Below are 27,689 nucleotides of genomic sequence, written 5' to 3'. Positions count from 1 at the left end.
AAGGGGGATCAAGAATGCTGTCCAAGGACATTGAACCTGCCAGCTGTCTCTCTTGGCGTTTCCTCTTCTAGCAGTTCCTCACCCAGTATTTCCCAGCTCTCCCCCTCTGGACTACGCCCCTCTGCAAACCACTGTTCTAAATCAATACTGTCCTCCTGCCCTTGGGAAGGTTCAGCACAAGGTGGTGGATGGTTCCCACAATTCCTCCTCTGTCCAGCCCCTCAATATCATGTCCCTCAATATCAACCTGGATACTTAATTAAAAGGAATATTCTGTATGGTTCCCACAGTCCCCTGATATGCGACGAGGCACAGTAATCATGAATGTATGGGATGTACACACATAGCAATCTATGTGCCACTCCAGAGGCATACCTAGGCTCCCTTGCGCCCTTGGCAAGGGGTTGTATCAGTGTCCCCAACGTTCCTTGTACCCTTGCCAAGGAGATGTGCCTGGCCGTCCACAGCAGCTGAGGAGTGATCTGGGGCCACTCTGACCCAAAGGGGAGAGGCATGATTTTTGCACCTGCCTGGACCTGTGCCTTTTTTGGGGGGGACGGGACCTGTCTAACCCTTAGGCATGCCCCTCCAGCATGGGATGTTCAACGCATTTTTGTGAGGACAAACCTCAGAACAGAAACCACATGGCGACATGTATAGACTCTGCACACTAGGACAATTGTGTGAAATGGGCAATGATGTTCATGATTCCTTTTCAGCAGAGGTGCCAACTACAGGGGGCAGAAGGGGCTTCGTCCCCCTCAATATTCATGGGGAAGGGACTGAGCCCCCCAATATTGAGGGGGCTGCCATCCCCCACCACTGCCAGGCGAGCACTTGTGGGTGCAGGAAGCATGGATGGTGAAGATCACACTCTGTGCCCTCATCTCCCACCACTGATGGGAGAGTGCTGGTGCCCTGGGTGGGAGTGGGACATGTCACATGATGCCAGGTCCCTTCAATGTGTGTGGGAAGTTGGTGCCCCTGGTTTTTAGATTCCCGAATGAGCAGCATCTCAGTGTCTTCTCTTGTGCTTTGGAATATATATGTCTTGGATGTGTTACGTGAAATTCCCCACCCACTAATATCATAAAGAAAAGAGAGAGTGCCAGATTTACCTTTTATCCTAAAGCAAAGTTACAGGCCGTTATGATTTTTCAATATCTTAGGCAAAAGGTTTGACACATAGTAATTTTTAGTTTTTTAAAAAGCCTCCTTAATTTGAAGGGACACTGTCAGGTAGTTTAAGCTCAGAATTTGACCTACTTTAAAATGTTACAAATTACAATCTAGGACAGGCTTCCTTTTCAGACTTTTGTCGTTTATTACTAAACATGACAAAGGAACACCACTGACAGCAAGAAGGCTTGGGATCAAGATTCTCATACATTTGTTCAATTGGGGAGGAAATTTTCCACCCAGATGGAGTCACCTAGGATACCTCTGTGAGCTAGATAAGTGCAAAGCCTTCATTTCCAACAAGTATTCAAACAGGATTCCTCTACCCTCAAGACTTTCTAAATCATGGATGGGGAACCTGAAGTATACCCGAAGGAGCGTCTCCACCCCCATCGTTCACCTCAGACACTGAGGTCCAGCTTCGATGGCCTTCTGGCGGTTTCCTCACTGCGAGAAGTGAATCTACAGGGAACCAGGCAGAGTCCACAGTAACAAAACACCTTTATTTCCTTGGGAGCTTGCCTAATTTCTGACTATGGGGGTTACCCTTTGGGGACCTGAATCATGGCTGAATGCCCCCCTAAAACACACAAGGAGCTTGATAAGAAGACTGAAACAATGCAATTTGAGATCATGCTCTGTCAGAAAAAGGATAGTGATCAATGACATGGCCTTTAGTATTTTTTAGAGCAGAAAGCATTCCTATGTGATCCCCACCCCGGTAAATGTAACTCAAAATCTGAAATAAAGCTGGACAAATCTCCCAAGAGTTCCCAGCAAAACAAACACACCAAGGACCCTCTTTTATAGATCCCGAGCGAGTAATCAGACGACATCATTTCAGGGATGTTATCAAAGAGAAAATGTTATTTCCTTGTATAGTAATCAGCAATATGAGAGGCATTAAAATCCACTGTGCCAAAGTGCACAGGCAGCATCCATAAAATAATCTCTAAATACAATCAAAGCAGCGTGGCAGATAAGATGAAAGCTACGAACGGTAAGGAGTCCAGGGTTTTGTAAATGTCCCTAAAACCGAGGCGTGAACTTCTCATGAACCTTGGTTTTTATTGTTACCTGATTAATAATTTGCAAAGCGTTTGGCTGTTTTAAACATAGATCCTTTTGACTTAAGTTCCCCAGTGAAGGTTATTCCTTAAAAGCTGTACGGGAAGCTGGAGGCCCCTTTCTGGATTTCAAGATGCAGGTTCAGAAGAATGCAATCACCATGGATGAAAAGATGGCACACCATCAGGAGTGAGGCCTTCTGTCTGGGACGTGAGACTTGCTCCTGAGTAGACATGGTTAGGATTGCAGCCTAAGAGCAGAATCCAATAAGCTCTAAATATTTGAGAATGCAACACCTTACGCTTGCTATCCTACCCTTCTCCTTAGGATTATCTCTGCTATCAGTAAGAAACCACCAACAACACATTGGGTGCAAAGGATACAAACCCCCATGGATCCCCTGGGGGGGTCTGATTCAAGGGGGCAGGGGTGCTAACTTGCATAAAATATTTTTTTTTGGGGGGGGTAGGTAAGCCCTGCCTGTATCACATAGTCAACCACATGACACGGTGCACACACACCATTCGAATGGCCATGCCCAACAACTTTGCGGGGGCCCTGGCCCCTTAAATATTTTATGGGGGGTAAAGACCCCTTGGCCCCTAGGAGTTGGCTTCTATGAACGGAGGCCAATCTGAGGGTCTCCCAGAGCTGTTTCAGCAAATAATGAGGGGATGGAATTATCCCCTTTTGCTGTGGCCAACATGAGCTACCAGGTTTCGAAATGCAGCAATGGATTCCTCACTCTGTCCCCCAGTTCCCTGGTGCCCGGGATTTTGATTGCTCTGTAACCATTAGTACTGATATTTCCACTCTTGAGCCCCACTTACGGGATCAGGGCAATTATTTCTGAACTCGGCGTCTTCACAAGCTGAAGCCATAATTATGCTTTTATAAATATCCAGCACAAAGGTCATTTTAAAACAAGGAGACAGGTTTTTATAAAAATGCGCATTGTACACGCACAAACATAGCCTATTGTTATTCGCACCGCACATCACAGATAGATGGCGAACACCTGGGTGTCTCACGGGGCCAGCAAAATCTTAATAAGTGAACCTCGGCACATGCCAAAAAAACAAGACACACTTCATCTTTCCATTGTCTGGCACGCCAAGGGCAGAAGCCAAGTGTTTGGCTTCAACATCTCCTCTGAAACTAACAGGGTCTTGCCTTCACAAAACTCCATTTCCCTGACACAAAGGAAACCACAAGCGGAAGCAATTATACATCCCTTGCCATGTTTTTAAATGATAACTCCAAGTATTCCTATTCTCAGTACTAAAGTCAAGCTGTGACAATTTGCACAAGCACTTAAGACTCCTTGCAAATTAGTCCTTCTGGTACAGCAGATCTGAAATGAAATGAAATGAAGACAACCGCTCCCCGCCTGAACAGACAACAGTCGATAAGACCTTAAATAACATTTACATATTATATGTAATATTTCAAAAAATGCTATATTAAGCTTGAACTGGGGCTATATTTTACTGGAGTTTCTAGACAAATTAAAGCCATTTATCATCCCCCCCAAACCCCCCACACAAACCACACCACAATCTGTTCTAAAATATCTCATTAACTTTGCATCCATAGGCAAATGTTGTAATGCGTATTTCTGCTCGGTCTGAAGACTCAAACAGCCAGAAAAGAACTATAAGAAATTATTGGTTTCAACTTCGTGACATGCTGATCTCTCCCTTTCTTTTTTATTGAATGAACTTGAAGCGTTGTGGATGCTGCCTTGATTAACACAAATGTATACGAGGCAGGCGGTAAGAAAAATGGCAGTGATGTTTGGGGGAGTTTCCTTGTTAAGATGAAAGGAGGTGTCAGATTTAAAAGCAGCGCTGTCAACTGATTAATGATTTTTTAATCTTTGATTATTCTGGCTTTTAACTGATTAATTGCAGCACTTAAATTGCATGGAATTAATTTAAGTACAGTGGAACCTCAGTTTATGAACACCTCGGTTTATGAATTTTCGGTTTATGAACACCGCGGACCCATCTGGAACGGATTAATTCATTTTCCATTACTTTCAATGGGAAAGTTCACTTCAGTTTATGAACGCTTCAGTTTATGAACGGACTTCCGGAACCAATTACACCCATGCTTCAGTTTATGAACGCTTCAGCTTAAGTACTCCGCGGACCCGTCTGGAACGGATTAATCCACTTTCCATTACTTTCAATGGGAAAGTTCGCTTCAGTTTATGAACGCTTCAGTTTAAGTACTCTGCGGACTGTCTGGAACGGATTAATCCACTTTCCATTATTTTCAATGGGAAAGTTCGCTTCAGTTTATGAACGCTTCAGTTTATGAACAGACTTCTAGAACCAATTGTGTTCATAAACCGAGGTACCACTGTACTGCAAACTCAATAAGTACACATATTTTGGGGAACGTGACGGAAGGCAACTTTTAACCTGAGATAACTCACACTTCAAATGTAGCTATTATTCACTGATGGAATATCACATAACTTTTCCAGCATATTTGCGAACGGAGAATAAACTCGACCTCAGTGACATATCAGCCATCATGCATCGCCATCACCAAATAAACAAGTTCAAAGCTGGTCAGTATTGTGTAAGGTCTAGGTTTAAAAGCCACTGAGACATTTCTGAGCTCTCTTAGCGATAGTTACTTGGTTAGGTAAAGGTAAAGGGGCCCCTGACCATCAGGTCCAGTCGTGTCCGACTCTGGGGTTGTGGCGCTCATCTCACTCTATAGGCCGAGGGAGCCGGCGTTTGTCCGCAGACAGCTTCCAGGTCATGTGGCCAGCATGACAAAGCTGCCTCTGGCAAACCAGAGCAGCGCACGGAAACGCCGTTTACCTTCCCGCCGGAGCGGTCCCTATTTATCTACTTGCACTTTTACGTGCTTTTGAACTGCTAGGTGGGCAGGAGCTGGGACTGAGCAATGGGAGCTCACCCCGTTGCAGGGATTCAAACCGCCGACCTTCTGATCAGCAAGCCCTAGACTCTGTGGTTTAACCCACAGCGCCACCTGGGTCCCAGTTACTTGGTTAGCAAGAGCCAAAGAGGTCTGTGGACAGTATAAAGACACACACAGAGAAATATGATTCAGTTTGCATTCATTTTGAAGGGGAATCTTCCTAAATTCCACTTCATGAAACAATATGTGGACTGATATTTGCACTGCTCTGAATTTTGCAATGAAGTTCTCCAACCGAATAATGTATGCAAAATTGCATATATGAGGAGAAAGTGTGTACAAATGCATATATTAATGACTAATTCCTCGACTGAAGCTTGAAATCCTCCTTAAGATAATCCTTCATCACCGAGAAAATAGCGATAGGGATATAGATAGATAGAGATACAGATAGAGATAGAGAACTAAAGATGCAACCACCTATGGTTTCAATTTCACAAATATAGCCAAAGGAAATGTGTCCCTCCACCAAATAAAATAAAATAAACGCTTCCTGGAGTAGCATCGTGTTAACACTTACCTGCATAATCCGTTCTTGCGTAATGTCCATCTTCTGACTTTGTAGTGGTGGTTGTGTTATCTGAAAGACAAAACATGTGTCCTGTTTTGCTACGTTCTGCTCGGGCATTTCCTGTTCTGGTAACGTGTTGTCTTCTACTTTTGAATCGCAGCACAGGATCGTACCCAACAAAGTTAGCCTGTTTTTGCAAGGACTTCTGCTTGTGCAACATAATGCCTCCTCCCTCTCTTCTCTGAACCTCCACACCCCCCCCAAAAAAAATCATTAGGGGGTTCCCCCACAAGCCCCTGGAGCAGATTTTGGGGATATGGGTCGCACACATGAACAGAGAGGAGATGGAGTGGAAGTTCCATAGTGGAAATGGAAGTCCTTGCATGAATGGGACGACTTCCTTGGATACAACCCAGAGCTCCCACAAGCTAGCTTTACTCTACCAGTGAATGGTAACACAGGAACAGTTCATATGCCCTTCTTGCCTGCTTCCTGTGGGATGCAATCCATTGGTGCAGTCAAATGCAACATTCCTTGTTTCCCTAGAGTAGGCACAGGCAGTGTAACTTCCTGTTCCATTGGTCTGGAGCTTCCTCCCCCTGCATGTGACCTGGGAAATGGGTGTGGCTGACTCCTTAAAAGAACTGAATCATGCAGCCATTTCCTCATTCTGTTTTGTCTTTCTATTGTCTTGCTGTTCTCTTGCAGCCATTTTGTTGTTTTAGTGTAATTTTGCTGTCTGCTGGCTCTCAGCCAGCAGCACATGAGTTCAGTCTCCTTATGAGATGAACTCACTGTTTATTTGTGTAAAGCCTGCCTTTCAGGAATCATATCACGAACTGAAATGTGAATAAACTTGTTGCGACTTCACTCAGAAAGACTCTTGTGTCTTTAATCTTTTAAGAGGGATTAAAGGGGACGCCAGGAAATAATCTTAACTAAGAGATTCAAACGAATCTGCAAACTAGCTTCCAGCTACATTGAGGGGAATTTGCTCTGCTACATCACTTACTAGCGTGAGCGAAGGAAGGATAATAATTATCCAATATATCCTTTCCTACTATCCTTAACATTCCCACACTTCCTTGAAAAACCAGTTCAAATGCCTCACAGGAATGGCACCACCTCAGATAACTTAGCTGAGAGGGTCACGCTTTTGAATGTGGCTCGAGGTTAAACTCACCCTGAATGTGTGAAGCTGTCTTGTACACGGGATTTTTTTTTACCACGGATGCTCATTCAGTGCATAATGCTACAGGCATGAGGTCTGTACTGCATGCCTTGCTGAATGGTTGGGTTGGCTGGAAAACATATGTATTGCTGGTATCTCAAAGAAAATACTCCTATTCACTGTAAAGGAAGGGGCTTTTCCATTCACTTGAAGAGTAGTCTCCATGGTCACAGCTATCTGTCTGATTGTTTAACAAAAGGCAGAATAATGGGTAAGGTCAAAGATCTCCTGAATGAATACATACTTTTTCAAAAGCAATACAATGACATAATTGTGAAATTATATATTTTATGCTGTTATAGATCTGGCTTTTTTGGGGGGGGGGGAATTGCTGGCATTTTCAACAATCACCTCCATTAAAGAAGAATGGATTAAAAAAGTACATAAAGGGATAACAAAAAAAAACCCCAAGCTTCTTAATATGTAGGTGTAGAAGATATGGCTGGGTCCATGTGTCTGAAATGACCTTCAGCTTCAGTGGAGATGTTAGACGGGGGAAAAGAAAATAGTTTTAGAAAATAGTTTAAAGGCCTGTTTTGTGACTCTTCCTGCTGCTTCTCCTAGTGCCTCCATTTGTTTCTTTTTTCAGAACGGAACAGAATTTAACTTTTTAAAAAATGGCAGAACAAAATCACCCCAGTTTTGATACAGTGGAAGAAATCACTGGGATAAAAATGCACTTTAAAAATAAATAAATCAAAAATGAAACCCTTGCCCAAAGCCCAAGTGGACGTTTTCTTAAATTAAGAGGGCATCTGGCAAGTTGTCACACTTCCAAGAATGGACCATCTGCCTCGGGGATTATGAATGAAACAAAACAGAAACCCAGCGGGCCTGTGGATTCCAGTATAGGCACCACGTACAGAAGATGACTGCATGCCAATGAGTTCAATGGGGCTTTCCCACAAGTAAGCTCAACCTGAAATGGCTCAGGTTGAAAAAAGAGGGAACTGCTCTTTTGCTTCCAGGAGCGGAGAGGTGTTCATTTTATGCGCCATGCAAGCTACAAACTAAGAAAATTCAAATCCTGTGCTCAGAGTAACCTAGCGTACTTTTCCGTCTATAAGACGCCCCCGTTTACAAGACACCCTTATTTTGGGGGACTCAAATTTAAGAAAATGGGGGGAGATGGCACAGAGTTGCTGAGCTTTTTTGTGGAGGATTGCCCAGAGTTGTTCAGCTTGGGGGGGGGGATTACCCAGGTTTGTTGAGCTTTTTTTGAGGGGGGATGGTCGAAAACCTGCACGCACCTCCCATCTGTCCCATCGCCGGCAGAAGCTGCCAGTCGCCCGCCCAACTGCCGGAGCATCAGCCAATCAACACCGCCCACTGACGCAGCAACCAATAACACGCACAATAGCCACTGACAGCTGTGGCAGCAACCAATCAAATGTCCACCCTATGCACTACCCATGTATAAGACGCCGACCACTTTTAAGCATGATTTTTAAAGAAAAAGCATAGTCTTATACATGGTATAAGCATAGTCTTATACAAGTACAGTATCTCTGTGCTCTGTGGTGGCGGGTGACTGAGGGCACTGACCCTCCAACCTCAGCCTTCCCCCACAGGCTTGCCTTATTTACAACCACTTTTGGTTGAAATGACCAGGATGGTTGCAACAACAAAGCAACTTTGACTTGACTATTTACAACCAGCCCAGGGTTGGCTGTCAGTTTCCTCCTCCTCCTCCTCCTCCTCCTCCTCCTCCTCCTCCTCCTCCTCCTCCTCCTCCTCCTCCGTCTCTTTATTATCCTTGTGTGACTTTTCAGGGAGGAAGATGGGGACAAAACTAGAGAAATTGGGCTCTACTTGTCCTTGCCAGTACCAATGGGTACATAAAGAAGTAGAGATCTCAATTTTGACCACAAAGTGGGAAACTGTTTTAACCGCTTTAACAATTTATGGACCATAAATTGAGGCTTATAGAGCAATAAATAGTATTTAGAATATACTGGACCCCATTATGGTTGTTTTAAAAAGGGCTATCTAACGTATCTAACTGTTAGAGATGTAATAGCGATAATGCTTCTTTAAAACATATGGTTCCCCCCCCCAATTGTCCTATACTGAAAGATTTTTGGCAGAAAGTAATTAAAGCTATCTGGAAAAGACCCTGATGTTGGGAAAGATGGAGGGCACAAGGAGCAGGGGACGACAGAGGATGAGATGATTGGACAGTGTTCTCGAAGCTACGAACATGAGTTTGACCAAACTGCGGGAGGCAGTGGAAGACAGGAGTGCCTGGTGTGCTATGGTCCATGGGGTCACGAAGAGTTGGACACGACTAAATGACTAAACAACAACAACAACAACAACAACAACAACAACAATTAAAGCTATCAACAAAACTGTACGGAACAACTTTACATTTACAGAGCAAATTATCCTCTTGAACTATATACCCAGCACATGGAACCTTACAAAAGGACTATACAACATAGCTGTCAAGTTTTCCCTTTTCTCGCGAGGAAGCCTATTCAGCGTAAGGGAATTTCCCTTTAAAAAAAAGGGAGAACTTGACAGCTATGCTATACGAGCGGGCTCTCTGTGCCCTTACCACAGCAAAAAGATTGATACTGATGAACTGGAAAAATAAAAATGCGGCTCCCTTCTACAATTGGATTGAAGACTTCTACGAACTCACAACATATGAACAACTTGTATATAAATGCAGACTTGGGCCATGGACAAATTCAATGATATTTGGAATCCATTCTTACAGATACTGTCATAGGTTACGATCTGGTGAAGTACAATAACAACTTTGTAAAATACACAGTTTTGGATTTCCCCCTTCCCCCTTTATTTCCCCTTGTACATTGGTTCTCTCTCTCTCTCTCTCTCTTTTATTTATGTCTCGCCATGTTTGGTGCACATATAATTATGTACTTTTTTGAATTTTCAATAAAGTTGTTATTAAAAGCAACAACAAAACAACCCAATGGGTGCCATTCAGAAAGCAACTAGCCTAATCCAGCAAGCGGCCTGTGTGGTGGCATTGTTGAGGGCACTACTGGTTTCCCAGTATACAAACACAGCTTGTTGCTGGTGCTTACTGGAGGGATCTTGGAGCTGTACAGGCAAGTAATGGCAAGAGTATCAGGTTGGTTCTGCCATGCTACCCCACCCCAAGCATCTCTCAACTTGTAAGGGACAGCGCTGGACTGTTTGGAAGCCATGAGAGCACTGATGCGCCACTTATACTGCAGCATAGGAGCCAACTTCTAGGGGCTGTCATCCATACCTGCCAAGTTCCTGCCAGAAAAATAAGGGATCGGCAGACCGGAAGTAGCGCTGCCACCATTTTGGAACTGGGCGGAGAGCATGCTCAGAAGCGACTTTCGATGCTGCTCTGCCCAGTTTCAAAATGGCCGCTGTGCCAGAAATCACTTCTGCACATGTCCAAAGACTCCAGACATGCACAGAAGGAGCCTCCCCCGGCCGGTAAGTAAACCGGAGGAAAAATTAAATCTGTTTTTCCAGCTTGGAACGGCTGGAAAAACGGGGGTTTCCCGGGAAACATGGGAGACTTGGCAGCTATGCTGTCATATTTACATCCCTCTCAATAATTTTTTTCAGACCCCACCCCAGTGTTGACGGGTTCCACTATTTAAATGGTCTGTGTGATCGACTATGTGGGGTGGTGCTTACCTGGGCCCCTGCTGCCCTAATACCATATTTTCCTGTGTATAAGAAGATTTTATATATATATATATATATATATATATATATATATATATATATATATATATATATATATATATAATGTTTAAAATTGGGGGTTGTCTTATACACGGATAGTGCCAGGGGGGGTGATTGGCGGCAGCCGCGAGCAGGAGATTGTCAGCGGAGATTGGGCGGGTGATTGGTGGCTGCGGCAAGGCTTACTGGCGATTGGCTGCTGCTGCGGCAATTGGGAGGGTGATTGGCGGTGCTGTCGGCGAGTGGGCAGGTGACGGGTGGCTTCGGCGAGCCGTAAGAACTCTGGGAAATGCCCCCTATTTCCTTAATTTGGGGTCCCAAAAAATAGGGGTCGTCTTATAAAAGGAAAAATATGGTAAATGTTGTCACAACCACCAGATGAGATAAGATGTCGAAATCTAAAGCACTGAGAGCTGTTAGTACAGAAGAGCAGAATTCAATCACGCAGAACTGTACGATGGATTGTGATCCTGGTCAACAAAGATACACCCCCATCACTTCGATGGGATCTGTAAGAAGAGTCTGATAATAAAGGAGTTTCTCGCTTCCATTCCCCCCCGCCTTTTCTTTCTCTTTCACTCACATGAAAGAAAATAATAATAAAAAAGAACAAGGACCACTCTTGGAAATGAATTTTGCTCGGAGCATTACCTTGACATCGACCCAAAGACATGACTTCAATTTTCTCCTGTTTCTGGCATGATGCTTCTTTGATCTGGCACGCATTATCATAAGATTTCCCATCGGAAGCACAGAGAGGATTGAAGTTGGTCTGAGAACAGTCAATGTTGCACACGCACCTGGAAGGATGAAAAAAAAAGGCGAGCGTAAAACTCAAATAAAAAAACCCTAGCTATTAAGAATGGGTAATAACCCCATTCCCATTTCTGTAAAGCAGAAATGCAGTAAAAGAGGGTTTGCACTGCTAACTTGATAGGAGTTAAGTACAGTGGTGCCCCGCTTAACGAATGCCCTGCTTAACGAAATTTCCGCTTAACGAAAGGTTTTTTCTAGCGGAGGTTGCCTCGCTAGACGAATTCGTTTTACGAAAAATTCGTCTAGCGAATTGCGGTTTCCCATAGGAATGCATTGAAATTCAATTAATGCGTTCCTATGGGCAAAAAAAAAAAAATTCAAAACAAATTCAATGCATTCCTATGGGATTCCCTAGATGAATTTTTCGTTATAAGAAAAGAACCGTGGAACGAATTAAATTTGTCTAGCGAGGCACCACTGTAGCAATAAAGACATTTCCCCAGACTTTGGTCTCCAGCTAGAATTCCCACTCTTCCTGACCACTGGTCCTGCTAGCAAGGGATGATGGAAGTTGGAACCCAAAAATAGTTTGGGAAACTGTGAGCTAAGAAAACAGAAGAAGGATCCTGCTGGTTCATGCCAAAGGCCCAGGTAGACACTAAATCAACTAACCCCTGTGTTGCAAGCTCCAGACTTGAGACAACAGCGGCAACACGTAGACCGATGAATGATGAGGGCATAAATGCATATCTTTATGTATATCTTTATAAGTTGCAGCAAAGCGATATTCAAGAGTACAGTCCATATAGTATGCAACATAGTTTTTATGACCACTGCTCCTTAGAAGTTGACTGTATACATTTCTGAGTTGAACACTGAGGAAGACCACACCAAAACAGTGTCATTATCCGGATCACTGTCATTATATCACTGGATGAATTTTATTTTATTTTGATGCTATATGGCCTGTACTCTTGAATATCGCTTCGCTGCAACTTACAGAGATATACATAAAGATATACATTTATTCCCTCATCCTTCATCGGTCTAAAGCAGGCATCCCCAAACTTCGGCCCTCCAGATGTTTTGGACTACAAGTCCCATCTTCCCTGACCACTGGTCCTGTTAGCTAGGGATCATGGGAGTTGTAGACCAAAACATATGGAGGGCCGCAGTTTGGGGATGCCTGGTCTAAAGGCCCGGGTAGGCCTGCATCCTATTCTCACAGTAGCCAACCCAGATACCTATGGGAGGTCTTCAAGCAGGACTTCAGTACAACAGCAACCAGAGGCTCAGATGTGTAAGAACCTTCCAGTCAGAGCTGCCCAGAGAGAGGACCTCTTTGGTGGTAGTACCCACACCTGCCAACTGTCCCAGAAAGAATGGGACACCCCCCTTTTTTTCTTGTGAGGACAGCGGCCAAAATGGCCGCTGCCATTTTTGTGATTTCGAGCTATATTCTCACCCCCAAAGTACTTTTTCAGGGCAGCAATCTTACGTGACACCCCAAAACACGTGGTTTGGGGCGCTGTACCTGAAAAATGCTTTTTTGGGAGGCTACAATCTCACACAGGTCAGGGGAGATGGGAGTTGGAGTCCCATACTTGTGGCTACCACTGGCCTAGAAAACCAGTTGCATTGAGGTCCAGTGTCATCGTCCTCCCACTCCTTTTGCTGTGGAAGACTCTCCTATCCCCTGCTTTATATATGAATTAGGGCAGGCACATGAATGACAGCCCCCTCGTGTCTCGTTCTGCCCCAAGAAGGAAGCAAAGAGAATAATAAGCAGAGAAATGATGAAGCATTGCAATCTTGTAAGTAAAAAGATCATTGTGGGGCTTGGAATATGCACATGTTCTTCAATGAAAATTAATGACCTAATAATTTATACAACACAGGACCTATTTGCATGCTTGATTTGGCCACAGTGCCAGCTTTTGTAAAAGTTATGCATTTTTATTTCATAAGTTTGGTCACAACGGGAGGCAGCGACCAGATGTCCTCTTCCTTTGCATGGTTGAGCATGACTGACTATTGTACCGATTACTACAGGGCCCAGAGCTTTGCATATGCTCTGTTGAATGTGCAGATCTCCTCACTCCAACTTTTATAGAAATCATGCCTACACACCAGTGTTCCCATAATGCATCAGCAACCACTGGGTGTGAGCAGACCAGTGCGGCAAAACTCAGGAGACAACTAACAATGCTCTTGTCTTTTTGTCCACTTCTTGTTGAGATGTTGTTCATTGAGAAAACCTCCCTGAGACTTAGCACAGCTCTCGCTCTCTGTGCACACAAGCGTATGGGCTTTGTTACTCGAAATCTCTGCAAGGCTGCAAAAATTAAAAGCCGAGAAATGCTAAATCAGCAGCATTATTAACTTTGCCATGTTGCACGCCCGCCATATAATTTATGGGGTTCATTACAAGGTATAAATGGTAACAAATTAAAGAACAGAAAGAGGCAGTAGCAATAATATCAATTTGCACATTCAAGAGTGAAATAATGGGAGACGGGGGCTTGTAAATGTACAGATAAAGGACTAGATTTCAGGGAGGAAAGCCTGACCCTTACAAGGCCTTACATTTCCATGGGCTTTCAAGTGAAGCTTCCATGCCTTATGCCATGCACAAGATTTCCAAGCAGCTTGGTAGCACCTGCCATGCGCATGGGCCTTAAGACATCAATTCTTAAACTGCTGCATCAGCTTCAGCTCTGCTGAAATCAATGGCACTCTACTTATTACAACACATTTCAGGGCAACTCTGTACATGTTTGCTGCATGCAGCGAGTCATATTATGTTGGGGTTGCCATACCTCCGGAATTTCCTGGACATAGCCAGGAAGATACAAGGAGATAGAACCTTTAGAAGACATTTGAAGGCAGCCCTGTTTTAATTGAAGTTATATGTCAGGCATCCCCAAACTGTGGCCCTCCAGATGTTTTGGACTACAATTCCCATCTTCCGTGACCACTGGTCCTGTTAGCTAGGGATCATGGGAGTTGTAGGCCAAAACATCTGGAGGGCCACAGTTTGGGGATGCCTGTTATATGTTCTTTTAGTTTGCTGCCCTGGGGACTGTATGGCGAAGAGTGGGGCATAGCTATAGACCCTCCAAGTGTCCCTATTTTCCAGGGACACCCCTGATTTAGAGAAGCTGTCCTGGTTTCTGATTTGATCCCAGAATGTCCCACTTTTCCTTGTAAAGGACCCCTGACAGTTAAGTCCAGTCGGGAACGACTCTGGGGTTGCAGCGCTCATCTCACTTTACTGGCCGAAGGGGGCCGATGTTTTGTCCTCAGTTTTTCCGGGTCATGTGGCCAGCATGACTAAGCCACTTCTGGCGAAACCAGAGCACCGCATGGAAACGCTGTTTACCTTCCTGCCGGAGCGGTACCTATTTATCTACTTGCACTTTGACATGCTTTTGAACTGCTAGGTTGGCAGGAGCTGGGACCGAGCAATGGGAGCTCACCCTGTCATGGGGATTCAAACCGCTGACCTTCTGATCGGCAAGCCCAAGAGGCTCAGTGGTTTAGACCACAGCGCCACCCTTGTCCTCCCCAATTTTCCTTAGGATTTCCCTATTTTCATTGGAGAAATGTTGGAGGGTATGGTAGGATGCCTGTATTTTCATTAGAGGCATGTTGGAGGGTATGGAGTTATCTGACCCCTGAGCCATCTGAAGGCAATCCTGTATACGGATTTTTAAAAAAAGTTTAAGGTTTTATTATGTTTTTATATGCAGTGGAACCTCGGTTTACGAACACCTCGGTTTACGAACGCCGCGGACCCATCTGGAATGGATTAATCCACTTTCCATTACTTTCAATGGGAAAATTCGCTTCAGTTTATGAACGCTTCAGTTTATGAACAGACTTCCGGAACCAATTACACCCATGCTTCGGGTTAAGTACGCTTCAGGTTGAGTACTCCGCGGACCCGTCTGGAACGGATAAATCCGCTTTCCATTACTTTCAATGGGAAAGTTTGCTTCAGTTTATGAACGCTTCAGTTTAAGTACTCCGCGGACCGTCTGGAACGGATTAATCCACTTTCCATTACTTTCAATGGGAAAGTTCGCTTCAGTTTATGAACGCTTCAGTTTATGAACAGACTTCCGGAACCAATTGTGTTCATAAACCGAGGTACCACTGTATGTTGGAAGCTGCCCAGAGTGGCTGGGGAAACCCAGTAAGATGGGCAGGGTATAAATAATAGAATTCTTATTTGTATTTGCATTCTTATTCTTGAATAGGACGTCCCTATTTTTATCGGAAAAATGTTGGAGGGTATAAGTCTCAGTGTGTGGAATAGAAGGGGTGCCATCCGGTAGCAAAATGTTTTGGGCTGGCTCTGGCAGCCTGAATCAAGTGTATGGCCTTTAAAGACTGTAAGAACTTCTCTTCAGAGCTAGAAACTGAACAATGGCAACAAAGGGAGTAAAGATGCATATTAAGGTGATGGCCTCCTTTTGTTGCTTGAACCTTCCTCTTCAGGAATGAAAGCATATGGGCTAACTCCACAGTCTGTTGGTTCTCCTCCTCGCCACTTCATAAATCATACCTTATTATTTATTGAGAGTGTTTTTTGCCTGTGTAAAAAATAGAAAGAATGAGAGACGGATGCATTATAAACCATGAATGGCTACAGAAGATTGCCCCTGCAAGGCATTGTTGATGAAGGGTGCTTAAAAAAGAAAAAAGAAAGGATATATATATATATATATATGTATAGAGGTGGATGTTTGGCAATAAAGAATGGGAGATTGCCCTATTTATATTTCACAGATAATTGCGGAGGAGCACAGAATAATCACCAGCCCTGCCTAAGATGATAAAACGGAGCTCTTCTTTACAATTTTGAATTGAACGGTCCTCTTGAACTAATGCTTGGTCCTTCCATTCAGCAATACAATAATCAAGGCTTAATCAGAAATGACTGGATGGTTTCTATGTATATGGCAAACAAGGCTGTTATCCTATAGCTCTGGTAAGGCAAAAACAAATTAGTGAGTGAAACAGCAAGTGGAGTATTATAGGGACTTGTCCACCCATTGATTTTCCTTATCTCCCAGGGATAACTTGTGCACTCCTATGTCTTTCTAATCATGTGGAAACATCCCCAGAGCACCCAAAACACTTTTGCGTCATCTCTCCAAAGCTTAAAGCAGCTTACAATAAAGCTAAGATATCTAAAAGCTTAGAAATGGCATCAAAGCAGGTCCCAAATTCAATCCGCAGCACCTACAGCAGGGGTTGCGATCAACTCTGGTCGCCCAGATTTATAGGTATTACGATAAATGGAAACTGTCCTGCCCCTATTGGGTTTGTTCTGATGGAACCTGACTAATATCAATACTGAATGTAACTCCAAATTCGGTCTCCCTCTCCCTCTCTCTGTATGTGAATGAGTAAGAGAGATTACAAACACCGCTAAGATGAAAAAAAATATTCATCAGGGTAGCCAAAGTGGTGCCCTTCCAGGTATTGTTTGACTCCATGTGGTGTTGGATTCCAACTCTCAACATGCCGGCTGGGGATGATGTGAACAACATCTCAAAGGTACCATGTTGTCCACCCCTGCCACACATGAGGGTACAGAAAAGCCATAAGTGGGCAATTCATTGGTCTCTTTGGTAAAAGATGGTCCACTCAGAAGTGCATCCCATTGAGTATCATGGGATAATAATAATAATAATAATAATAATAATAATAATAATAATAATAATAATACCCCACACACTCTGGGTGGCTCCCAACCCAATATTAAAAACACAACACAGCGTTAGACGTTAAAAACTTCCCTTCCCTAAACAGGGCTACCTTCAGATGTCTTTTAAAAGTAAGACAGTTGCTTATTGCTTTGACATCTGATGGGAGGGCGTTCCACAGGGCAGGTGCCACTACCAAGAAGGCCCTCTGCCTGGTTCCCTGTAGCCTCACTTTTCGCAGTGAGGGAACTCCCAGAAGGCCCTTGGCGCTGGACCTCAGTGTCCGGGCTGAACATTGGGGGTGGAGACACTCCTTCAGGTATACTGGGTCAAGAAGAAGAAGAAGAAGAAGAAGAAGAAGAAGAAGAAGAAGAAGAAGAAGAAGAAGAAGAAGAAGAAGAAGAAGAAGAAGAGTAGTAGTTTGGATTTGATATCCCGCTTATTCACTACCCGAAGGAGTCTCAAAGTTGCTGACATTCTCCTTTCCCTTCCTCCCCCACAACGAACACTCTGTGAGGTGAGTGGGGCTGAGAGACTTCAAAGAAGTGTGACTAGCCCAAGGTCACCCAGCAGCTGCATGTGGAGGAGCGGAGACGCGAACCCGGTTCCCCAGATTATGAGTCTACCGCTCTTAACCACTATACCACACTGGCTCTCATAGGGACCATTTAGGGCTCTAAGGGTCAGCACCAACACTTTGAATTGTACTCGGAAATGTCCTGGGAGCCAATGCAGGTCTCTCAGAACCGGTGTTACATGGTAAGTGTATGCACAGGATATATAAGAAAGTGTATATACAGGATACAGGAAAAAACCAACCCCTTCAAAGGCTCCCTTTTAAAGAGATCTAATATAGCTTTCTAAATTGTAGGCAACAAAACAAAAAATAAATAAAACAAAAATGCTCCTTGGTGTTAAAGGACTTACATTTACCTGGTAGCTCCTTTGAATTCAGTGGCTCAGACTTCCAAGGCAGCGTGTGCTCGGGATTATAAATGCACTTCCATAAATGTCAATACCCGGTTTTGCAAATCTACTAGCAGGACGCCTGCCTTGATGGCTGAAATATAAATGGAAACCTATTCTAGGAATATATGCTGGAAGGAACAGGTGAGGACTGGCATAACAAGCAAGCAGACCTTTCCCCCGCTTAGCTACCCATTGCCCTGGGTACGTAGGGGCTCATACTTAACGGCACTCCGGCTGGGTTTAACCATCTCATTTTCCCTACATCTGTTGTCATTTTCTTTCATATCAGCTTGATGGTTGCCATGCTGCCCTGCACAGCCTCTCCAGGTATATTTTGTGTGTGTGTGTGTGTGTGTGTGTGTGTGGCGCGTGGACATCTAGGGATGGGGGAGAATTTTGGTTCAACTTGCAATGGCAGTGAACTCTATCTGAGGTCAGAACTCTATCTGACGGATCCTGGTCAGATAAGAATACAGGTGTGTGGATTAGGTTGTGTGTCTATGAACCTTTTGGGAGCTCGGTTCCATCTCACTTTGTATGAGATACTCTGAGGGCTTTCTTTCCTTCCTTCCTTCCTTCCTTCCTTCCTTCCTTCCTTCCTTCCTTCCTTCCTTCCTTCCTTCCTTCCTTCCTTCCTTCCTTCCTTCCTTTTACAAACATTTCTAGCTGCTTGCTAGTTTGTTAACTGTCCTGAGAGTTGTCAGGAGACCCCTATCCCCCTCAAAGATCTACAATTCCTTGGATTCCTTGGGAAGAGGGACTGATCATTAACCACTCTGGAAACTGAACTTATGTGAAAGGTAATAGGGGGTCTCCTCACAACTCTTAGCACCCTTAATAAACTATATTTCACAGAATCCTTTTTGGGGGGAATGGAGACCATGGGTGTGGCCAGGAGTTATGTTGGGGGGGGGAGGACTTTTGGGGGGGGCAGAACTGAGCTATCCGTGATGCAATTGGTCAGTTGGTTAAGTGTTTTTATTTATTTACTTGTTGGGGGGGGCAGTTGCCCCCCTTCCCCCCTGATTAAGCCCATGGTGGAGATGCTGTGGCTGTTTAAAGGAGTACAGTCATACATCAGTTTAAGTACTTTCAGTTTAAGTACTCCGCGGACCCATCTGGAACGGATTAATCCACTTTCCATTACTTTCAATGGGAAAGTTCGCTTCAGGTTAAGTACGCTTCAGGTTAAGTACAGACTTAACTTGCGTTCTTAAACCGAGGTACCACTGTATCATAGTGTTTCGACCATATGGTGTGAACAGGGCCTGATTCTGTAAAGTGGTAGCTCGGGTTAAGAACTTTAGTTCCAGAGGTCTGTTCTTAACCTGAAACTGTTCTTAACCTGAGGTACCACTTTAGCTAATGGGGTCTCCTGCTGGTGCTGTGCCGCCGCCACACAATTTCTGTTCTCATCCTGAGATAAAGTTCTTAACCCAAGGTACTACTTCTGGGTTAGCGGAGTCTGTAACCCGAAGTGTCTGTAACCTGAGGTACCACTATACACAATATTTTCTTTCTGTCCCAGTTGGTCCATGTACACCTGCTGATATTCCTTCCCTCTTCCTTCCTTCCACAATCTGACCGCATAATTGTTCCTTTTAATAGTGAAATCAGGTGGTTTAGAGCTGACCAAAATTGGGTGGTGGTGGTTGACAAACAAGGAAGGAGGGACTGGCAGTATTGGGTGAATGCCCAGCGATGCAGAAATGAAGAACTTTAGTTTGTTTGTATTAAGGAGACAAGCCTTCTTTCACATCTCCCCTCCAAAAACAGAGCAAAATACACCACCACCACAACAACCCATGAAGTATGGTCTGCAATAAGATGAAAGTGACTTAGTTGCTTGCGCCTCTTACAGCATTTAGCCTCCTGGAGTTTCAATCACTGCTCTTCCACCTCAATGATAGGGCACACGTTTTGAAAACAGATTCAATTTGCCAGCACCCCCTAGCATGAGCTCAGGTAAAAGAATGGGGGTTGGAAACACCCTTCTGAGACCCTGGACAGCCTCTGCAAGTCTGCATAGAGCAGGCATCCGCAAACTGCGGCCCTCTAGATGTTTTGGCCTACAACTCTCATGATCCCTAGCTAACAGGACCAGTGGTCAGGGATGATGGGAATTGTAGTCCAAAACATCTGGAGGGCCGAAGTTTGGGGATGCCTGGCATGGAGAGATTCCGTAGTAGGCAGCTTCAAATGTTCACATTTGTTTGCAGACTTCTTAAAACGGCTTGAGCAAAGCCAGACACTCTCACACAGCTCAGACCCAGCCTGTTATCGTGTAGACAAGGAAGAGCACTGGCTTCTATTTCTTGTGAAAAGCATTTCGGAAAATATGTCCCATGCATTTTGGTGCTGATTTCCCCAGGCTGTAGAGCAGGCGTTTCAAGCATCTGTAGAATCAGGGTAAACAAAGCCCATCAAGGCAAGCCAACAGCAATTGATCCCTGTTTGTCACATCTTTCCTTATCTCTTATTAAAATTCCTTGCAATTCCTTTCTCACTTTGCACCCAACTCTAACCCTTTCGGTTCAATTATAATATAACCTTCATCTAGGTTGTGCCTCTCTCTGGAGACCTCAGTGCTGTATTGGCTTGCATGCCACGGCACCTTAAGGGCAAAATAAATGTCTCATTTTTCTTTTGAAAATGGCTTCAATTTAAAAAGTAGATGCAGCAATACATTGTTGCGAAGCTAGAAAGAGTCAACAGCTCAAGCTGTGCGTGCCACAAACACACACCTCATAAGGGATGTTGTCAGACATACAGGTAGTGAAGCAATAAAGTTGTTTGCCTTCAAGTCGTGTGCCTGTTCCTGATTTACTGCCCAGTCGGCAAGACTATTCTGGCAGCCTGACACTGGCCTAGGTGAGGCAGTGCCACTTACCTGGCATCTCTGCCAGTTATGGAGAGCAGAAGGGAGAAGAAGGCAGTGCAGGGCTAGGTGCCATATATGTGCAACAATGCACTGTGCCCACACCAAGCCCTCTGCTGCCGTGCCCCTCCACCTGATGAAAGTTGCAGTTCAACACCTGGAGGGTACCAGGGTTATAATAATTCTTTGGGTCTCCATATGTCTCAAGAGACAATGGACTGTGCCCCAGGGGTGAAGTCAAACCACTGCATTAGCACCTCCCCGGGGTGTGTGCTTGGGCAGGGTGTATGGAGGTCCTGTGTTCTTGGCTTCACTGATGTGGTCCAAAGGAAAGGAGAGCAATACATTGGGCACCAGCTTGGCTGCAGGAGTTGCCATAAGGAGGCATACAAACCACCACCCAACTATCTTAGGAACTTCACTCTGGATTTGTGTAGGGTTTACTCCTTGGCCTTTTCTTCTCCTAAAGGTATCCCACAAGGCAGTGGAGGTTTAGGATCAGAGTTTTTCTTCTCCTAGATGGGCTGCCTTCCCAGGTTGAAATGTACACCACTCCTTGGAGAAAAGTGGAATATCTCCATGCCTCATAAATAAGAAGAGTACCTCATATTCTTCTTTTCTTTTTATCTATCACTGGTCCTGTTAGCTAGGGATCATGGGAGTTGTAGGCCAAAACATCTGGAGGGCCGCAGTTTGGGGATGCCTGATCTAGAGTATGTCCCACAAGACAACAGGTACAATTTTTCCTAGGGGTTTACTTCCGAAGCCTTTTTCATAAATATAAGCAAAAGGTAGCAGAGGTTTAAGACCAGAGTCTTCATTTTCATAAGATGGGCTAACTTCACAGGGGTTGATGAGCCCCTGCCCTTGCCCCTAATTAGGGTAGTAAAGTCGTACCTCGGCTCCCAAATGCCTTGGGAGTTGAATGTTCCGGCTTCCAAATGATCAAAAAATGGAAGTGAGTGTTCGGGTTTTTGAATGTTCTTTTGGAAGCTGAATGTCCGCCGAGGCTTCCACGGCTTCCAATTGGCTGCAGGAGCTTCCTGCAGCCAATCAGAAGCAGCGCTTTGGAAGTCAAAAGTTTCCAGAATGGATTCTGTTCGACTTCCGAGGTAATAATTATCTCAATAATGATAATAAGCAACCGTCTTGTACAGACAGGCCACTCACATTACTGGTTTGAGCACCTCTCCTTCTTGATCTTGCCCTTGTGGCTCCCTCCCTCAGTGACCGGGGATTACACATTCATCTATTATAATTTCAGTATTTAAAGCATCTTCTGCAGCTGAAGGCAGCTCACATTTTAAGAGACATCAAAAACAATAACAATAAAAATCAGAATAAAACCACCTCCTGAGCTGCCCATCTGAAAACGATGGGTTGCCGTCTCATTAACTGCCATGCTGACCTAACCTGCAATTTTCTGTGCCTTCAAGAAACATGAGATTTGTCAATTAGATGAATGAGAACGATAACAGATGGATTTACTTTGCATTCATGGCAGGGGGTTCTCATTTTATTTTTATTTTGTTTACCTGCACCTACTATCCCTTCCAAATCAACCCCATTTTCAGTTTTCTCATGTTAACCTAAGAATTATAGTTTATTTATTTGTTATGAATAGCTACATACCACCCAACATTTTCCCCAATGAAAATAGGGACGTCTCATCAGTGGCAGAGCTTCATGCTCCTGCACCGGGGGGGTGGGGTGGAGAGCAGGGGAGGGTGGGGCTGGTGGGTGTCTTGGGGGTGGGGGGTGCCACTCACAGGGGTGGGGCATGTCCTGGGGGTGGAGTGCGCCACCTGCAGGGGCAGGGTGCCCAGTGTGGGCGGGGGGAGGGGTCAGCCATGATGCCACTCTGCTGGGATTGTGCTTCCGGGGGCAGGGCGCTCCCCCGCACTCCTCTTCCTCCACCAGTGCATCCCATTCCATTTTTACTATTTATACCCCACACATCATACTGGGCTGCCCCCAGCCACTCTGGACAGCTTCCAACATATATAAAAACATAATAAAACATTAAACCTTAAAAAAGAAAAACCCTATACAGGATTGCCTTCAGACGGCTCGGGGGTCAGATTACTCCATGCCCTTCAACATGGCTTTAATGAAAATACAGGCATCCTACTATACCCTCCAACATTTCTCCAATGAAAATAGGGAAATCCCAAGGAAAAGTGGGTCATTCTGGGCTCAAATCAGAAACCAGGACAGCTTCTCTAAATCAGGGATGTCCCTGGAAAATAGGGACACTTGGAGGGTCTATAGCTATGCCCCACTCTTCGCCATACGGTCCCCAGAGCAGGATACATGTAGAATCCATCCAGCAGACTAAAACCAACATATAACTTCGATTAAAACCAGACTTTGAAACTGTAGTATAAACCATTAGAAAACAAGAGCAGCACTACAGCAATGGGGGAAACATTCAGTTCATCTTCAACCTCCACCTCACTGCCCCAGGCCTGGGCAAAGAGGTGCCAGCTAAGTACCAACTGATAACAAACAACTATTCATTTGCAAAATCGCACCCAATCTTCACGCATACAATGGAAATTGTAGGAAGAGATTCCAAGGGACAGAGACTAGGGCTTGCTGCTCCACCTCTATAGTTTTTTCAATAGAATCCTCTTCAACTGCACCCAGTGGTGGCTGCCATGCATTGGTCAGGGAGGTCAAGGACCAATGCAGGGCTGTCTTAAGCATATGTGGCGCTAGGCTGGGCACCTCATCAGGTGGGCAGTGCGCTCTGGGCGGGCCTCTCCACAGTCCTACGCCAATCCTAGGCGCGCAGGAGGGAGGAGTCAGACGGCCGTCTCAGCGCCTCGCTGGCTCACTCGCCCCCAAACTCGCGATGCAGAGCCACCCACAGCAGAAGAGCCCGCTGCGGTGCTCCGACAGACGGGCTCTTCACTGGACTCCAACTCTTGGCCTGGCACCCCTGGGAGCCCTGCGCCCAGGTGCCCCGCACCCCCAACTCCTATGGTTAGGACGGCCCTGTACCAATGACAGACAGAGCTAACTAATTCTAGTTCTGCTCCTAACTTCTTCCCTGCTGGGTTTTTACAAAGGTAAAACAGAGGCTGAGGAGGAGGAATCTGACAGGCAGGGCCACTACACAGACTGGTGGTATGTAAGCAGGTGAGGGAAACTGAGGTTGGAGGGGCAATGCGCCTTTTCACAAACAGGCCAGCCTCCAATGGCTCCTTGTTATCATTCTGTAGAGCTGGGACATCGTCATCATCATTATGATACTCCACCCATCTGGCTAGGTTTCCCTAGCCACTCTGAGCAACTTCTAGCACATATTGAAACATAACAAAACATCAAACATCAAAAATATTTTTTCTCCATTCAAGGCTCTCCACCGCCACCTTGATTCCAGCCAGTCTTCAGCCCTCGTCTAATGCTCTTAAATTGTGAAGTTACAGGGAACCAGGCAGAGGGCCTTCTCGGCAATGGCGCTCTCCCATCAGATGTCAAGGAGATAAAGAACTACACAACCTTTAGACAAAGTCTCTTCCCCACCTCGGGGGGGGGAGATGTTGTGGGCGCCACGAGGCCTTCACGTGGGGGGGAATGGTTAGCATTCCCCCCAGCCCATTGGTCATCTCCCTGCCGCGGCACGCCCCTAGCACAGCCAATTAGGTTGCTCTGGGGGGCGTGGCTCGCCTATTTGAACAAGAGCGCGGCAGGGACTCTGCCTTGCTTCTTCTGGATTCAACAACTGCGGATCTTGTGAGAGCAAGGAGCAGCTGCTGTAGGGTATCGTATGCTTGCGGGGTGTGTGTGTGTGGGGACAGCCTGGAAATTTGCATCTCTGCCTTGTGTTTTCATTTAGCCCTTTGTATTTCTCTCTGCCGCTGGGAAAAACCCCTCCTTGCGAGCTACCTTTTTTTTAAAAAAAAGACAAAAAGCGAACCCCTCTACATCCCCTTGACTAATGTGTGCGTGTTTGTTTTGTATCGGGTTGCTGCTACACGTGCATAATTCACCTCTGCTTTAATTGTGCAAAAGAAGCCAGAGCAGCACAACCTATTTAGTTGCCTTTTGTTTAATTAGCAGCTTCGTGCTTCAGTAGCTTTGGGAGTGTTGCCGAGGGTTACTTTGTTGCTATCGTGGTTAAATCGTCCACCCCACCCCCACCCCTTTCGCTGCTCCTAGACCCCTTTTTACAGCTAGTTCTAATCGCTGTTGCTATTTTCCCTGTGCTTGCTAACATTTTCAGTGTTTAAGGCTTAGAGGGAACTGCTGAATGTTTTTCCCTTTGCCGAGTTGCTGAGGGTTGCCAAGACGACCATGAAGCAGTGTGCATCGCCATTTTAATAGAACACGTGGCCACAAAGTCTACAAAAAGTTAAAATTCCTTGCCTTTTCTGGTCGCAAACTACAGTGAGTCTGCTTTTAAAACCCTTAACTGTGAGCTGCTGATATAGATATTGCGGGGTAAATTGCCCCTTGATTGCTTCCATTCACTGAGCCATTGGCCTTAATTACTGCAGTTGCTATAGTTATGTTTGCATATTACCAGCCTTTTTCCCAATTTTGCCCTCAGTGTCGGACTATTCCCTGGGACAGGGAAGGATTGCTGGGTCCCCTTTGTTGATTTTTGCTTCGCAAAGGTTCCCAATAAGTCGCGTAGAAAATAAAAAATGAGAGAGTCGGCTGAACTGCTGCTTAAGGGCTTGGCAGTTTCTACCTATCAGCAAAATCACCTTAATCCCAGTTTCTTTGTTTCCCTGATCGCCGTGCAGTCTTGGGTCGGATCCAGTAATTACTGCTTAAGTACTGCTTAATTGCCCAGCAATTAAGTACTGCTTAATTGCCCAGCAATTAAGTACTGCTTAATTGACCAAACTGCGGGAGGCAGTGCAAGACAGGAGTGCCTGGCGTGCTATGGTCCATGGGGTCACGAAGAGTCGGACACGACTAAACGACTAAACAACAACAACAACAACAATTGCCCAGCAGTTTCCTGTCAGCCTGCTTACATTGTTTCCTGATCGCCTAGCTGACCAGATCGCCTGGCCTTTAGATATATTTGCTCCTCTGCAGTTTACTTTGCCAATAGCAGCAGTTGTTACATAGTTTAGCTGCGGGGAAGTTTTATCAGGCCCATAGCAGTTTTGTTACACAGTATAGCTGCTCTGAATTATCTGGGCCGGCTTTAAGTGAGACGTTGCTTGCTACTATAAAACGCTTACCTGTTCTTTTAACATTTTGTTACATGCTTCCTGTTGCAAGTCCTCCTCCCCCCCCGTTTTGTTTCAGTATTGTATTCTCAATTGTTTAAGAAACAGTACTTGCTGCCTTAGCCTCTTTAAGCTGTGGATTGATTATTTGAATTTGGCATCTGCTAGCTATTATTACATCTGCATACAAAATTCTCTTTCAGAATAAAAATACAATAAAATAATAATTAAATAATAATGAATGATAATAAAATCAGGACCTCTCTTCATGTTACCACACATTTAGCCCAGTAATAATAAATAAGTAAAAAATTAATAATAATAATAAAATCAGGACCTCTCGTCATGCTACCACACATTTAGCCCAGTATCCTTACTTCTTTTAGGGTAAATTTCATCATAAGGAAATCCCAGTATTAAGACTGCTTAGGATCTTTTTACATTTCGAGTGAATTTAACTGGTAGTGGCTTTTCCTTTTATGCTGCGGTTTGCTTGCTTCTATATCTCTGTGGGCATCACACTAAAAGAAGAAGAAGAAGCCTGCTTCTGGCCAGTATACACTATACTGTACTAGATTCCCTTTGAAATAGCTCTGTTGATGGGAGCACGGTGCCTTAAAACGGCAGGGTTGCACACTGATCCCCATGTGGGACAGCTGCATATTCATGCATTGCAGGGGGTTGGACTGGATGACCTACAGACCCCTTCCAAGGCTACAGTCTATTCAACTCACTGTCCCAGCATAAATGTACTTTAGGGTGGTTTGATTTATAGTGTCCTTTTTGGAAAGTAATAATATAATAAATAAATAAATAGGGCATCCCCAGGTGCCGCCAATCAGTTCATTGGCACCACTTTAGCTAATGGGGGCTCCTGCTGTCACCTTGCCGACAGAGTATGATTCTGGTTCTCATCCTGAGGTGGAGTTATTGTTTCTGGGTTGGCAGGATAGTAGTGATATAAAAAAAGGGGGGGGGGAAGAGAGAGAAAGAAACAAAACACACACACACACACACACATACAAAAAAAAAACAAAACAAAACCAGGGTCGCAGGTTCCATCCCCATATGGGGAAGGCTGCATATTCTTGCATTACAGGGGGATGGGCTGGATGACCTCTTGGGTCCCTCGAACTCTAAGGTCAAGTCAAACTCTGAGGTACTGTTTCTAGGTTGGTAGGATAGTAGTGTTGTTAACGCCAAGTTTGCAGGTTCAATTCCCATATTGGAAGCTGCGTACTCTTGCAATACGGGGGGCTGGACTAGATGACCACCAGGGGAGGAAAACAAACAAACAAACTAACAAACACAAAACAAACAACAACAACAACAAAAAACTCAGATTCTATGAGGCAGATGTAGCTTGGGGGTTGCATAACGCCATAACCTTCAACAATTTTCTGATGGAATTAGGGGCACCCTACCATATTCCTACTTTTCCCACACCTTTAAAAGATTCCACATCCTTAAAAATTTTGGTTATTGAATTCAGATTTGTCCCCTGCGAGAGTCCGGGATG

General features: G+C 44.8%; 1 protein-coding gene across 2 annotated transcripts in view; it reads right to left on the bottom strand.

Moving 5' to 3' along the window:
- TMEFF2 (transmembrane protein with EGF like and two follistatin like domains 2) overlaps nucleotides 1-27,689 on the bottom strand; it is a 236,504-nt gene that overhangs the window by 41,705 nt on the left and 167,110 nt on the right. Inside the window, exons 6-7 of one of the 2 annotated variants that reach the window (XM_035132318.3) lie at nucleotides 11,307-11,455; nucleotides 5,729-5,788 (exon numbers count right to left, since the gene is read on the bottom strand). In XM_035132318.3, coding sequence (XP_034988209.1) covers nucleotides 5,729-5,788; nucleotides 11,307-11,455 — 209 coding nt within the window. The remainder of the gene's footprint in view (nucleotides 1-5,728; nucleotides 5,789-11,306; nucleotides 11,456-27,689) is intronic. The other variant, XM_088654639.1, reaches the window with a different exon arrangement.

The sequence above is a fragment of the Zootoca vivipara genome, chromosome 1 (genome assembly GCF_965207765.1).
Source record: "Zootoca vivipara chromosome 1, rZooViv2.hap1.1, whole genome shotgun sequence".
Lineage (NCBI taxonomy): Eukaryota > Metazoa > Chordata > Lepidosauria > Squamata > Lacertidae > Zootoca > Zootoca vivipara.
Note: the sequence above shows the minus strand (reverse complement) of the source record. Positions and strands in the feature narration are given on the sequence as shown.